General features: G+C 40.5%; 1 protein-coding gene across 4 annotated transcripts in view; it reads right to left on the minus strand.

Annotated features, from left to right (window-relative positions):
* The window catches only part of si:zfos-2326c3.2 (misshapen-like kinase 1), a 64,038-nt gene extending 50,861 nt beyond the window's left edge, over positions 1-13,177 (minus strand). For all 4 annotated transcript variants that reach the window (XM_062393316.1, XM_062393315.1, XM_062393314.1 and 1 more), the window contains exons 1-3: positions 13,013-13,177; positions 11,276-11,341; positions 39-95 (exon numbers count right to left, since the gene is read on the minus strand). In XM_062393316.1, the coding sequence (XP_062249300.1) occupies positions 39-95; positions 11,276-11,341; positions 13,013-13,069 (180 nt within the window). In that variant the 5' untranslated portion in view covers positions 13,070-13,177. The remainder of the gene's footprint in view (positions 1-38; positions 96-11,275; positions 11,342-13,012) is intronic.
* Positions 13,178-16,810: the final 3,633 nt, after the last annotated feature.

A 16,810-nucleotide genomic window follows, 5' to 3' on the forward strand; every position in this document is an offset into this window, starting at 1 on the left:
ACAGTATGTGTGCGGCTTAATGAAGCGCCTGTTTCTACCTCTGTGACGTCCATGACTTTGATAGCTGCCAGCTGGCCTGTCTTGACGTGACGACCCTGGTGGGACAGAAGAAGAACGAGTTCAGATCACAGCAGATATGAAAGACTTAACACCTACATAAACATTTTTAATTTGACACACAGAATAAAATGAAACATGGAGTAAATATCACTCTTAACCACAGCCATGAGTGTTGTTTGGAATCAGCAAATGTCCCCGGGACAGAAGGTCTCACATGTGGCTGTTCCTAAACAAGAACAGAACTCAAAGGTTTTGGCCTTGGAATAAATTGTCTACGGGATGAACAAAAAAAAACTTGGCCATGGCTCTACAATCAAACCAGGATGAACTGCAAAATGAAACAAACAATTCCTCTCTACTTGCTGATTACAGATGTAAAAATCAAATATGTTCAATTACAATTTGATCAGCTCCGTAGCATTTTTCATGTGCTTAAGACAACAAAAATGGATCATCAAATAAGCGGAGGCAAAGGTTCTATAATTCTTTGCATTAAATCACATGGGCATCTTTGTGAATTGGAAAGACAGGCAGGATCAAAATATAAGAGATTGGACACCAGGCACGCTATATTATCATCTCCTAATTACAACACAAACTGTGCCTACAGTTGAATTTATAAGCATAACGTATAAACTTTTGAATGAACATCTGGTTTGTGATATAATTTGCAATTTGTGATATTATTATTATTATGACACACGTCTACATTATTTCAATTTCTCATCGGAGGCATAGTCAGAGAGAACATGACACTACGTGAGATGAGAGGAGCAAGCAGGCCCGCACACAGACACAGTAAATCTGTAAAGTGCAGTCAGGTGAAAAGGGGAAAATTGAAAACCTTGTCATGAGTCAGAAAGCTGACAAGATACTAAGCTAGAAGCTACTCTGTAGGCCTTTTAGATATATGGCAGTGTGTGTGTGTGTGTGTGTGTGTGTGTGTTTGTGTGTTCATAACAGACTGGAGGGCATGACAAATCCCACTAGTCTCTATCAGTCAATATTCAGGTTTAGACAGAGATCCAGCGAAAATCCTTGAGGACAAGATGAATTTGAAATAAAAAAATATTTTGTATTTGTCTAATTAGGTTTTATCTTGTCAACACCAAATTTCAGTAACACTGTCTATTGTTTCCAAAGAGGTATTACTCACAGGACTGAGTTCTCTATAGTAGAACTGGGAAAAGCACGGTGTTGAAACCTGTTTCTAAATCAACTACTTTCACATCGGCAGAGTCTTCAAAGAATATGATTCAGCACTGCTTCTCTGAAACTTCCATTCAATATGTTACTTTCAATACAATCCACTAGTTGAGCTATGTGAGGTTGTCTTCTCATGAAGATGTACATGCACAGCTCAAAATGTGTCGCAAATGTACAGACTGTGCACGATCCAAATAATGAAATAAAAAAGGTTCGTGAAATGTTTGTCCAAGCCTTAATTTTATTTTTTTGTCCACAAGGTCAGCCAAAAACAGAATAACATTACAGCAAACACATCTGAGGGAAGCATTTGACCACAAAGGCTGGAAATGTTGGTAGAGAGTGTTTTAAGGAAACGTTGGGACGTTTGCTACATAAGAGCTTTGTTAAACTGTGTTTATAGAATTGTGTGTTTGTTCAATAACACAAGACAAAGTGGTCCTGAGCAAACAACTTCCCTTTTTTACCGTGGCTCATGTAATAGAGGCTCACCCGTACATGGCATTATGCCCTTTAGGTATTGTCATTCAGCTTGTGAAAACTTTATTTTTTAATGAATAAGTGGAGTTAATAGATAAACCACCAATATGAAACCCAGAAATATATCCAGTCGGGATGTCACATGTGTTTCAAAATCCCAACATTCATTCTAACGTGGGGGGATTCATATAATCAAATACATTCAAACGATTGCATGTCATGTCAAATGTTTTCCAGGTTGATTTTTGAATATAATCGAAAAATCCAAAACACTGTCGAACACTGCATTCTTTGTAAAATATATAAGTTTAGACCTGAGATTAGAAGGTTAGGAATATTCTTAAAAACAGCAAAATGCAAAAGGCATGCTTCACAATAAATTGAATTTAAAGTCCATTTCACTGATACCTTGTTTGGCCTGGACCTTCTTGACTTAAAAGAAAAACTTTGACATAAACTTACTGCAACTACAACTAATATTTTTCTACGCACTTAAAAGTGAGTCCATACCATCACCGAATTGACAACACGCTGACGCCAAACACATCCACATCTCTAAACCAATTGTAGTAGTGAAGTGTATATAAGTATAGGACGATGCAGCCCAGGTGATTAGGACAGGACTGTTGCATGTTGTACAAACAGTGTAACAAAGAAATGAACCTTGGTTTTGACTTTCAGGTGTGAAAAGGCCCTAAGATGTTGCTGAACTGGGAGCATTGAGACCGAAACTTTTCAGACAACCACCTGGCTGACTTCTCATATATTTGACTTTAATTCTGGATGTGAGATCTACTGTGTCAGGCTCACTGACCCCAGTTCAATATGGCCTTGGTTCTGTCCCCGCATTGAGGACATCGTCTCCATAATTGCGAAGAATTGTGACATCCAAGCTGCTCCTGCTCTTACTGTGATAAATAAGGCAATGGCCTTCCTGTCCCTTTAGACTTAATGGTGTCTGCTGGCTGTGCTGTGGCCACAACTTACAAATGGGAAACGTTCTTTCCCCAACTGGGCCATACCTATTAACAATCTGCGGCACTGACACACACACACAAACACATGCACAAACGCACACATGTGCACAACACACTCAAAGGGCCCTTTGGTCTTTAATTATTTGGAGAAAGCTTTTGCACTTCCGACATTGACGTCCTGTGAATGTAACACACAGGCTTGTGACAAATTACCAGGAATCAATTGCACACAATATATCCAACACACACACACACACACACACAGAATAAGGGAACACTACAAATATTGTGTCAGGGAAAAGGTTACTACAATATATTCATACATTTGTAAATGACATAGAGAGAGACACATTTATAATGTAGACAGCGCGGGGACAGTTGAGAGAAACACTCTCACTGTTGTTCTCTGAACTTTATATACCCCCATCCCCCTCTGTGTGTCCTTTTCTCATATCCTCCTCTGTTAGTTACATATGTGCACTTTGTGCTTGACTGGATTCAATCACGGCTCATCCCTCAAAATGTAGGGATGGTGCTAGTTGAAATCACACTGTGTGTGTGTATCTCTCTGTGCCAACTATAAAACAGGCTAATTGGTGAATCAAGTCCATGGATAGTTCTCAGAAGAATGTGTATGTGTGTGTGTGAAGCAACCCTTTTCCCCCCTACATTCAATTCTCATTGTACTTTCACTGGCTGGCACTACATGGTTGAAAGGGCTGGACTGGTTTCTATTATATTGAGAATAATGCTGCAAATGAAGAGAGAGCTGAGAAAGTGAAGCCGCTCCCACTGGGTGTGTGAGTGTGTATGAGTGTTTGTTTGTGTGTGTGTGTGTGTGTGTGTGTGTGTCTCTTCTGTCAGAGAGGAGATTCAGGAAGAAACCATCTTCTTCGTCAATATCATGTGGTTTGATTTCTGATGTATCAGAGACGAGAGATAAATTAATGACTTGATTTAAACAGTTATCAACTGATATTATCTTATCAAAGTAATTTTGAAAACCTTAATTGATTGGTCTAAACACTACTGATAGTGTCAATTTGTGAGTTTTGCACATGATTGGAATGTTGGTCATCTCATCATGGGGAGTAAGGGTGAGCAAAGAATTACGTGTTCTGAATAGGGATTTTCTTCTCCAATTTTGAAATGCATACCCAAACTCAAACCAGCAATGAACTCATCTATTTGTACTAGTTAAATAAGAACACTGCATTAAAGATAGTGTTTTCAAAATTGAAAACATGAACTTAATGTATCTATTAATATCAGAAACCTCTCTCTGTCTGACTGTCTTTCTTTGAGTGTTCTCATATCTTGAGAACTGTTCACATGCCAAGCACATGCCGGGGCTGATTGGCCTCTTTGTTTTGCAAATACATGTATTGAGATCAGACCATTTTTCATTAAAAAGTCATTACATTCTCAGCATTACCAATCCCTTTATTAAATCCACTCCACAAGTGAATGGGTTCTTCGTCAGCCCTTGCCCCAGCCTTCCAACAAGTTTCAAGGAAACCAGTTCACTAGTTTGTCTGTAATCCTGCTAACAGACAGACAGACAAACACACAGCAATGAAAACATAACCTCCCATGTGGAGGTAATGATCAGATGGCCCGGCTCTCTCAGGGAGAACTCCTTAGTGTGTCAGAGACTTGTATAAAGTCTGCAGTGGCTCTGGAGGGAGCTTTTTAATGCCTGGGAAAATAACCCTGATTATGTCATCACCGTTACTTTATCTGGACTTCAGTTTGATGAGACAGCCCATTTTAACAGAGCGCCTGTAGTTACAACTTTAACATAGGGTTTGACAAACCAGGGCATTGAAGTCAGGCACCATAACACATTGAGGCAATTGTGGGATTCATAATATTAAAGCTTGATCCATGATACCATGGGATAAAAGACTGGATATTTAAGCCTCTGCTGCATTAAGACCACTCTTCTGTTCATGTGAGTTTTGCATTTGTGTTAGCTTTATTAAAGAGCATATGAATTACATCTTATACTTTTAAATATAGTTTTGGCATTTAGGTATAACAGTTAGGAGGCTACCCCCCCTTCAGTGTGATAGAGGACAGCAGACAGATTTATATTTATTTTCCGGAGACTTTCTCTAATCTTAGCCATAACTTCTTGTCTTCACTTCTCTACCCTAAAAAACCAACCCCCTCACAAACAAACACACACTCAAGGGTATTCAACACTATCTGTGGCTCTGAGTCTCATGGGAGGGCTGCTTTCCTCTTCTCTCTCTAGTTTTCAATTGTCTCTCTCCCTCTTGCTTCCTCTCTGTCTCTCTGCCTTTCACATCTGCCTTCCTTCCTTTGCCCTCTCTCACTTTCCTCTCTCCCCTTCCTCTCTTTTATTCCTGTGCCTCCCTCCCAGTCTTTCTGTTTTACCTCGAACAGACAAGGATGAAGCAACTCCACACTGTGTTAGAGGATGTTTCCTGTCTCCCTCAGCTCAAACCTCCACCCACCAACGCTTGGCTTTGGAACACAGGCTTTTATTACAAAATAAGTTAGTTTTCATAAAAAAAAGAAATCTAATAATGTGTGACAGTATTATCGGAGAGAGAATGTTTTTACTCAGCTGAGCTATGTCTTAATATGAATAATAAACTCAACATATTTCAATACCTTTTTCAAAATAAAACCTCTCCAGTGTTTTCCCCTGTGCAGGATGTGATGAGGTAGGGATTGTCTAGTTGCCTCAGACATGGCCAAAGTCCACATTTGGACATCTTTCGTATGTCAGAGAGCAGATTAGTTAACATATGTCCAATAAGAATCATGTGTAGCCAGTAACAGGAAGATGGGTGACACCATTGAAACTAGAAGGATTTGAGGAAGTGAATCATGCTGGGAATTGTATTGCAGCAAAGTTTTTGATGGCTTTGCACAGTCTGTGATGCATGAACATGGTGTCAGCAAGCTTTAAGAACTATTGAAGCAATACCCGAGAGCAAATTTGGACGACTTTGACCTTTTAAACCTGATTAAAGCGACAAAACAACATTTGAGATACGTTTCAATATACTTTATACATGCTATTAACATGACTTAACCAAGCAGATAAGTGACAAAGTCAACAGACTGATGAAGCAAGAATAATTTAACTTGTTTCATTAAGTCAGAGTAGCTGTTAATTTCCGCCTTAGAGCTGTGTTGCAGCAGCAGTGTCCATAGGGCTAAGCTTTAGTGGATTTTGACATTGTCACACACACACACACACACACACACACACACACACACACACACACACACACACACACACACACACACACACACACACACACACACACACACACACACACACACACACACACACACACACACACACACACACACACACACACACACACACACACACACACACACACACACACACACACACACACACACACACACACACACACACACACACACACACACACACAGAGAGAGAGAAAACCACACAGATGGCTCTAAAGCAATGGCTTGCAGGGAAGGGAAGTTCCTTCTGCAAATAGGGAAACGCCCTGCCTGAGAGTGTGTCTGTGTGTGTGTGTGTGCATATGTGAGTAATGACAAGATGATGAGAGAGGAGCAAGCACAGGTTCTGTCTCATCACAATACTGCTCGAAAAGTCCAACAAAGCAACTCAGAAACTTATGTTTATTTGAGAAGTTTCACATCTGAATTGACAATGGACCATCACCTACTGTGCTGTTCAGGAATCAAAAAACAAATTTTCCTGTCCAGCTCTATAGACATAATTCTGAATCTTCCCTCTGTAAATATGTCTGTTTTTTCCGTTGTAACCCCAAGACAGCACAAACGGACAATAATTCATGGCAAAACAAAACAAAATTCAAGAAATTCCTGTGAGGTTGTTACAACCCACATCTAAGGGCTGGATCTCTTTTTCTAGGGGCCACAAAACCACTGCAGGCATACAACTACCATGTGATTGCTCCTGCACATAATACATCTTTTAACACTATTGTGAACCAACTGTGCATGGGAGCTGGAACATGAGATGGACAAAAAAGATGTTGTCCTTAGGTGCATGTGCTTGGGACACCCAAGAGGTTAACTATGTGAAATAGATGCTGTGCACGATCAAATCGAGTTTAAAGTGAGGAGAAGCGAACAGAAGTTTGAGGTCAAAGAGGAGTCAATATAAAAGTAGTGATGTGATGGGTCGGACCACTTCCCTCTTTGACCAAAGACTGTTTTCTGGGAACTTTTTGGGGGACAGAGGAACTTTACCTGCATTTAACACTGCAGGAATCTTGGTCCATGCAGTCTTATCTCTTGTTCAAAAAACTCCTCTCTACCATGACGTTGCTTTCCAGTCAAAGCCATAGGGTGGAGTTTGCGACATTGCCTTAAAAGTCTCCGTCACTCTTCCCACTCGTCTCTTTGGCATTTTTATACAATTTCTCTCTCCCATTTGCAACAATGATGACTCTGTTTTCTTCTTTCGTGCAATGATGTTGTCTCAAGCTACACTGTGGCTTTTACAATCTGTTATTGATCTTATTTTGTCTAATCATCACAGCTCTTAAAATGTGGTGGTAATGCAAAAACAAAAATGAACTGAGGATTCTTTGAGTTTCTAAGTAGCTGCTGATTTCTCAGTCTCGGGGGCTATTTGGATGAAAAAGGGCCTGATTGTTTTCTCCAGTCCTCTCTGCTCCCCATCTAACTTCATCTCTTCTGACTGTGTCCATACTAGAATGGCCGCGACCAGGACGCCATTCCGCTGAGTTCAAATGAAAATGAGGCTAATGGGGTCACTGTCCTCCAGTGTCAGTTCTCACTGACACACTGACTGACCGGCAAATCCTCAACATACGAGGCTGTGCAACACGAGTCAAAGTCAAATTTAACAATCACAACAATCCGCTCCTGATGTTAGCCGCAGATCAGCGGGCAGGCTTTGATTTGGAGTAGAAATAAACAGCAACCTAACTTAAGTTGGACAAAAAAACATTGAACCAAACAACAGAAAGTGGGTCAGTGTGGTTTGAAGTAGGGATGACAACAAACTAGGGCTGACACTTTTATTCGAAATTCGAAACATTCAATCAAATGTGGGGGGAAAATGCATATTCGAACTGGAATGACCAGTTTGATTTCAAAGTTTACAGACTAGAAGTGCATCTGACCATCACTTGTGATACAGTAGAGGGCTGTCGGCTTGACCTATTGCATGCCCTCTTGACCTATCAGTAAATAAAGGGCAGTAATGTTAAGTTATTTTGCTACGAAAATAGAGAGGGAGGAATATGGGTTTTTGAATATATTCAAACAAAATACATGTCATGTCATATTCGTTCAAACTTGATTTGTAAAAAAAAGGAAAGCCCTAAAACAGACTGCACTCAACAGTGAGTCCCATGTGTGATGTCATAAAAGTTTCCGGAAGCCCCAAAATTAAAATGTAGTGATGCTAACACGAACCCTGTGCATGCCCTTGAGCGAGAGCTTATGTGCAGTGTGTTGTTGTTGGATGAAACCACACGGGCATTATGGAGGCATTTTGTGTTTATTTTTCTTCTGGTTCATTCCGTCGGAAGAAGTAACCAGTTACGTCAATTGTTTTGGATTTGGCTGCAGCACTATTCAACCCTGTTTTTTTGGACTCAAACACTTCACACACTCCTCCATCGTCTGTCATCTGGCTCCTGTAGACTACAGAAATCATAAGTAAAACAGACATTTTACAATGAAGTTTGTTGTAACTAAACATGTGTGGATTTCATGTGCCGTGGATACATCTCTAAGAATAAGGGTCACACAGCTCCAAGCTATTTTAATTTAGCTAGATTGAAATGGGGACAAGAGTTTGCGATTCCATCTATAAAGACTATAAGGACTCTGAAGAAGACTATGTGGAAAACTCTGCAACCGGCTTATCAAAGCAAAGAAGCGGTGCTTTTTAGGGAGCTGTAGTTGTATTTTGCTCATCTGCAACACAAATGTTTAGGAGAAACCTTTGAGTGACGCTTCAAGAGCAACTATTAAAGGGAAAGGCGCAGTGATTTCAGCATCATTGTAGAAAGGGTGTGTTACTGTGTTTAAGTTGTGAGTCTGCAATACAAGTAGCCTATATGACAGATCTGTTAAACGACTGAGTGTCTTCGGGACTTGTAGTCCCCAGTCCATCTTGGCACAGGAAGTGATTGTTTTGTTGTCTTACTCTTCCAAGATAGATAAACACCTTTCATGTAATAAAGTTCATATATGTATTTACATATTTGATAGAGACACATTGCATCAAGGTTCAAAACTAAATATAATATATCAGTAAAGCAGAAGTGTGAGCTTAGAACATAAGATCAGAGCATCCGTGCTGGGTTCCCATTTAAAAACACTTAAACTTCAATGTAATGAAAATGCTGCACACATAAATAAACAGAGGAAAAGACCAGATGCTTAGTCAGCATCTCCGGCACTCACATCAGTCCCCAACCAAGTGTTTTCTTTGGGGGCCATGTGTATGTTTGTGTGTATGTGTGTGTATGTGTGTGTGTGTGTGTGTGTGTATAGGAAGTCGTTGTTCAATCAGCCCCAGTTCCTGCCCTGGTTTCCCACGACGAGACTTGTTACACTGCTGAAAGCCCAATCGCAGACATACACACGCTTAGGAAGTGTCTGTTATCTGTACACAAGAGGCCTCATCGATGTCCAATTAATAGCCTGTTTGCAGAAAACTCCATTACTGACTATAGCAATAAGAGACGATTAAGCTTTGCTATACTGCGAGTGCAGTCATGAGTTTTACAAACATAACGGTAAATGCATTTAAAGGGCAAACCGTGATTAGAATAATCTAAGAACTGGTGATGCTTCAACTGAAGCTCAGGGACAATTTGAGGAGGAGTCATTTCATGAAACAGAAATTAATGGCAAGAAACACAGAAACATTGCTATTCTGTGGAGTTTCACTAAAATTTATGATTTTACCACTACAACTGTGTAATAATAGCACCTTGTTTAAGGGCCAACAGAGGCCATGCTGTCCCTGAGCATTTCTTGCAACATTTCTTATTTCAGGAAATCAAGTGGCTATTGAGGCACACACCTACCTTCAGTTCCACACACACATACACATACACATACACACACATACACACACACACACACAAACACACACACACACACAAACACACACACACACACACTCACTCTGCTGAGAAGTCTCCATGGACTTCATTCATTCTTTCACCCTAAACTTTTAACCTCTGCCTTAATTCATACCCTTATCTTAAAGCTACATTTTAAGCAAGACCAAGCCAAAGTTGTTTCTTCCAAAGCGGTTTTTACAGCTGACTTCTTCTCCACTAAACTGAAAGTGCTCCTACTGAACCAACCCAGTACAAGGAAAACAACTGTCCACAGTCTGTGGTTTGGTTTAAGCAACAAAAGCACTGACAGTGTCTTCACACCACCCCAATTAGAGTTATTTTACTGTACAGTACTACTGACTGTACTGTACATTCTGCTGGAAAACATGAATTGTCCAACAATGTTCAACTTGCCAAATACATAAATGAGCAACACATTCTTTTTAGCAGCTTTCAAAACTGAATTCATGAAATGATCCGGAGGGGCTGTACATGAGAACGCATATTTTCAGAGTCAGCGGCTGCGGCCGGCCCACTGGCCAAAACGTTGGATTATGTCAGAGTGAGCTCATGAGAGAAAACAGCAGGAGATTCTCGGCAGTATCCACCATGAGCCAGAGAGCGCCTTGAGGAACTTTATACCACGCAAAAGATGCTAAACTAAAACAAAACATCTATATATCTATCTATATAATAAGGAAAATGTGATTGGTCGAACTGCAAAATGGATTTACTGTTCCGGTATAGTTTGGTATAGCATTGTTTGTATAGAAACTAATTCGACACAACACAGTTAAGTGGACATGTCTTGTCCTGCAGGAAAAAAATAAATCATCCTCTTCAATAAGTCCTTTTTTTGATTTTCAAAACAGAAACGACACCATACGGCCAAAGTAGCAGTTTGTGGTCAGGCAGCAGCATGTGAACATAGGGCACAAGCATCTGCACAATTTGAAATAAGACTAAACACCTCCTGTCACCACAAACCACTCACACACGTAGACTAACAGATATTGCGATAAGGAAGTGAGCCCCACCCAGGGCCCTTTAAAGATGATGCAGATGCTGCGGCGCATGTGTGTGTGTGTTTAAAGTGCCACAGGATATTTCTGTCAACTGAAAGTTTTGTGTTGTTTTTTCTCTTACAAGAACTGGAACTGGCTGTCGTGCGTTTTACTATAAGTCATGTGGCATACATGCTAACACAGCACATCTGCATGTGACAGAGCAGTGGATGGATGATAGACACATCAACTTTGACAATCAAACTCATCGCCAGCGTTTGAGTCTGCCAACCATATTTAGATGAGAAACATGACATTATATTAACTATCGGCATCACACATTTCAGCAGTTTTTATTCTATTACTTGCATGAGACAACAGCTACCAAACTGAAAAGGAAAGGCAGAAAATAATAATGAGCGTTTACCTTGTAAACTTGACCGTAGGTTCCATTGCCGACAACTTCCACCAATTCAAAGATACCTGCTGGATCCTGTAGGGGGACATGAAAACACGTTCAAGTTGTCGACTTGTTATCTCATCATCAGAAGTCAGGTAAAGCTATTTTGATCGAGGTTTAGCAATTAGGCCAAACAAGCCTGTCACATTTGGGTAAAATCTCTGGACTTATCAGCCGACATGGTTCCTTGGCCTCCGAAGTAAAGCTTTGTGCAAGGAGAGTCTCAGCTCAGACCCTCTGTTCTTCCGACAGTTTATTATACATTCCACCTATAGGGGGAGCCCGAGTATAGCCGAGGACAATTTTTTGCTTGACAACACTCGCAGAAGTTTGGCCGTAGGCTGATTTGTGTTTACTTGCATTGATCGCATGAGCAATGTTAGTAAACTAAATTGATTACATTTTCCTGTTGTCCTCAGGAGAAGGGGAGAGAAGGGCTTCTGGCTGAAGGGACCACAATTGCTTCGTTGTTGTGGAAACAGAGTAACCAGCGGTGTTGTGTGTGGGTCCATAAGACCATCTGGAGATGGAGAGCTCAGGGAATATTACCATCTTCTCCTGGAGCTGTGCCTAGATGACCTCTGTTACCAGAGTCACCTGAGGCTGACCAGTGGCCAGTTTGATGACCTGCTAGCTTGGGTCGGTGGCAGCACCTTAAGCTGGTGAGTTACATTCTCAAACTTAATTGTTTTTTGCAACATTTCATCATGAAAATGTGACTTTTTATGTAGCCTCATGATGCGAAAAATTAGCTTTTGCGTGTGGCGTGAACGTACCATAGGTGCCGGTCACACACACACAAATGTTTTAGTGGTGAACCTTCCACTCACCTTCACTTCCAATGTGTGCGAGTGGGAGGCGAATAAAAGTTAAACTTTGGCGAACTGTTATCCACGAATTGTGAATGTGTGACCAGGCCCTGAGTTCATGCCAAGCTAAAATACAACAAGTTTGAGTTTATATGCTCAGTTCTGAGGGCAGATGAAGAACAATGCAGTGTTCCAGTAGGATGTGGACTGAGGAAGTGCAACTACAAATGTTGATAACATTATGAGCTACAAGAATCTTAAATAAGGTTTATAGAATCATTGAAAACGTCTTTAAGGTGCAATTTTGATGCGTAGAGATATTTGCACAATGAGAGATTTAACAGGACTGTTGACATATGGTCACATTGTGGGACTTTTACAGACTGAGCAATGAAAAAAAGGTGAATACAATTAAAACACTACTTTAAACTAGCAAAGTTTAATAATTATGTGTATTTGAGTTAAAACCAGTCACGTGAACTGATTTCTTGCTGGTTTGCCTCACATTAAACACACACAGGTAAAGTTTTTCAGCTTGTCGACCACTTGTTGCTCGGCTGCAGGTCAACTCCTCGAACCAGCGAGCCAGAAGGAAAACCCCGAGTGTAAACAGAGCAGCTTGTAAACTTCACAACAAACAGGACACGGCGCAGGCAGAAAGCAACACGTCACAGGATGAAACACGCACGTTCCTCGCTAACAGTTCAAACACGGTACAAAGAAAAAGGTCTCTCCAGCACGACGAGAAGTGAGTGGAGAGTTGAAGAAGAAGAAGAAGAAGAGGAGAAGAAGAAGAAGAAGAACCAGTGGCTAGGGACCGTTAGGTTTGCAGCCCTCCACATCCTCCACTGTTTAGCCAGAGGTTTCTTAAAGAAAGAACAGTTTGTGTGCTTACTCGTAGAGCTGCCAGGTCTATACTGTCCAGGCTCCGGGTGGTGTTCTCCCTCGACATTGCTGCCAGTGACCGTGTCAGCGTGTTGATGTTTGTGGTGCAGACATGGACGCTCACACTTTCTTCTCTAACTTACTGACTAACGGCGTTTCCTCCCGTCGGGTCCATTCGGACGCTCCGCTGGAAGCGACAAGCTAGGCGGCGCGAACACACACCACTTCCTGGAAACAGCTTTCACAATAAATCGTGGTTCCAGAGGCCAGGGGGATCCTCAGCTGATATCCGATTGGCTCCCTAGGTGTCCCTGTACTGTCAGTAGTGTCACCTACAAATAATACAAGCACTAAATATGACCATTTGTTCAGAATTTACATTTTCTAACCTTGAAAAACAATTTTCACATCATATTCAATAATGTGTGGTTTTGCTCAAAACACGTAAATTTGAACCTCACTGAATTATGAATTGTGCATTGCTGTTGAACTTACTGTATAATTTTAGCCCCTCAAATGCCCTTGAGTTGGAAAAATCCTAGATTTCTGCAGTTTGCCAAAAAAATGACATTTGTGACTTTTATTATATATTGTTATGGAGAGGAAATGAATCGACAACCATCGGTAATTCATCATTACCTTCCACGAACAATATTGAAGTTCCAATGTTCAAAGGTGTGATTGAGAGTTATTTTCAGGATGTGGACATTTTCTGTCTCAAGCCCAAGTCAGAATATGACTACTCAGCTTTTATTTTGAAGTGCCCAGCTCTATGTTTTCGGCTGCATGTACTCAGCTTCACTCGACATCTCTGAGTTTTTGCTCCTGAGAATTGGCTTTTCAGAAAATTGACATCAAGTAAACTCCCGGAAAAAAAAACGAGTGGACAAGGAGGCCGTGCTTTGCCAACAGCCTGTTTCAACAGCGCGTCCTCACCAGTGCAGCCGACTGGAAGTGATCAAGTGTTGGAGGCTGCACCACAATCTTTCCACGTGTAACTGCGTGTCCGTGCGCGTGTGTTTTTTGTGATGAAAGGGAGAAGTGAAAAAGAGTACTAAGATTATTGTTTAGTAAACTTAACAGTGGTGGACCAAGGATTTTTCTGAATCAAGGGCCATTTAGGGGCCACAGTTTACATGAGGGGCCAAATACATGTCCAACATCCATGTACAACTCAGTAAAATGCACGTTTAGGTCATACTTTGTTCAGAGTTAGCTTTGAGCAAAGACACATCATTGCTAGAGGTCTTAGGAGGTGTAAGTTTTCTATATTCTTTTTTTAAACAACTGACAGGATGAGGACTGGCCCCACCCCTGGATCCGCCCCTGGTTGCACATTTACACAAACTGGGCAATTTAAAGTGTGACAACACTGAACATTCCCCTAATCATTCCTGCCCCTTAATGTTGCAAACCCTTTTTACAACAGTTAACATCTTAAGCATTTAGGTTGTCTGTAATTTTACCTACATAAAATCAACTGCCAACAAACATCAAGTATGAACCAGTGAAGGCATCAGTTTAAGATACAGTTTATCATTCACACATGCTACACTATGCACATTCCCATTTCTGGATCAGAGAAGATTGAAAAAATTCCTTCAAAATTTGATGTTTTAGTACGATTTAAAAAATGTTCTAACTGCCCTAAATTCATTAATTTTTAATTGTTTTCTCCGATTTTTCTGTATTCTCCTTGTGCCGGTATAATTAACCTCTGAGGAAATAGGGCCTGTCCATGGCAAAATAAACATGCTGATACTACTTTCAAGTCTCAGAATTTTGTATGATTGCTCATCCATCCATCCATTATCTATACAGCTTATTATTTAAGGGGTTGCTCGCTGATATTTGAGCTGAATTTTTGTCCACTTGGGGGCAGGGGAAACAGGTCAATAACTCAACATTGACTTGAATCAACGGTTCAGTGTGTAAGATATAGGTGAAAGGAATCTATTGAATATAAAATAATCTTAGTGATGTCCTCATGAGTGTGTAATTATCTAAGTAGTCTGAAATGTTATCTTTAACCTAGAATGGGCCCTCTATATTCAAATACTTTATATTTACCTTGATAATGGATCCTCTCTACAGAGGCCTGCCATGTTTTTTTTACAGTAGCCCAGACTGGACAAACTAAACACCTTTTGAGATTTGAATATAAACAAAGGCTACTACAGGTTCTCCTTCATGTTTGGAAGAGGAGGGTGAGGTAAGAGGTATTGAGCTGCAACATGCAACGTCACCACTAGAGTTCACTGAATTCTACACACTTAACCTTTAATATGATTCATAAACGTTTAACGTTTCTTTTAGCTCCATTTGTGTGTCCACTATGTTCACCAGTTTGTTGTTAGCTTTGTCTGCTGTTGGATGCGGCTTAAAACCAAACATAGATAGTAAACAATTTGAGACAGTTGGTACATATATTTGTGACAATACAAGTACCCCTGAACAAATCTTATTAAAATATTGATATGTGCTCATTGTTTAAGTAAAAATTCTACCTCACTTATGCCATGTGTCATAATGTAGCCCACTAAAGAGGTAAAACAGTCCAGTAACCACTTTATGTGTATGAAGAAATGTCTCAGATTCAGATTAATTCTGTTTTCAAAGTTAATATATATATATATATATATATATATATATATATATATATATGTATGTATGTTGCAACCTCAGTTATTAATTCCACAGTGTTCATTTGCTTTACCCATGAAATTATATGTTCAAATGTAAAATGTATTGGGAAGATGGAGTTTGACATTCCAGTCCCCTGAGTGAGCCAGTGAGTCACAGTCAGCATGATGAAATAAGGGTCATTATGAGTTGGGACACAGACACTGTGTGTGTGTGTATGTGTGTGTGTGTGTTGGGCAGTGACAGAAAGATTAGTGTGAATGAAGGAGAATAAGAGAAAGATGGCAAGTGACTCTGTTGCTCCCTCTCAATGTTTGTTTGTGTGAATGTGACAAATTAAAGAGTAAGATGAGGGGGTAAGGCAATGTGTGTGTATGCGTGTGTGTGTGTGTGTGTGTGTGTGTGTGTGTGCATGTGTGTGTGTGCGCGCGTGAATGTGCGTGCTGCAGTGAAGAATGGTCTCTCTGTGGTCACAAACAGTGGCCCTGTTCACACTAAGGTCAGCTGCCTGTACACACACACACAAGCAAGAAGGCTCATATCCAACCTAAACAAATCGTCATTCTGTGAAATAACTGAAAAAGAAAATTCCAGGGTGACTAATGTCATTTGTCTGTCTCTATCGTTTCTTATTTTCCGTGTGTGTTTGTGACATAAAAAGTAATTATAGTCAAGAGGGAGTTTGCATTCCACTTATGTGAACCATCTCCTGAGAGCACTGACTTAAAAGGGATAATTCCTCACATATAACACTTTTTCAACCACAGCCTATGATTCACATTATTGCAGTCATCAAAGAACTCAGGATATTGTCATCCTGAACAAGATCTCTCTCAATTCCACATGTTCCTTGCAGCTGTAAAGTCTGAGAATTTAGTAATCTAAAGCACAACACGACATGTTGAAAGAAAGTGGAGTTTAAGCTGCAGGTCTACAGACACACTGACACCAGGTGGTTGGAACACTCGTCGTTTGACTCCTCCTGAACTTGTGATGAATGATGCATCAGACCCAGGTCGGGCAGGTCGGAGTTACATTGGTTGACGTCCTGATTTGTATTCATTTAACCCAACGCTACCAATCACCATGATCACAATAATAACATATATTTAAAAAAAAAAACATATTAACTAAGCAAGCATAGGGGACGTGTCCAGGGTGGAAC

Source organism: Platichthys flesus, chromosome 8, assembly GCF_949316205.1.
Source record: "Platichthys flesus chromosome 8, fPlaFle2.1, whole genome shotgun sequence".
In the NCBI taxonomy this organism is placed as follows: domain Eukaryota; kingdom Metazoa; phylum Chordata; class Actinopteri; order Pleuronectiformes; family Pleuronectidae; genus Platichthys; species Platichthys flesus.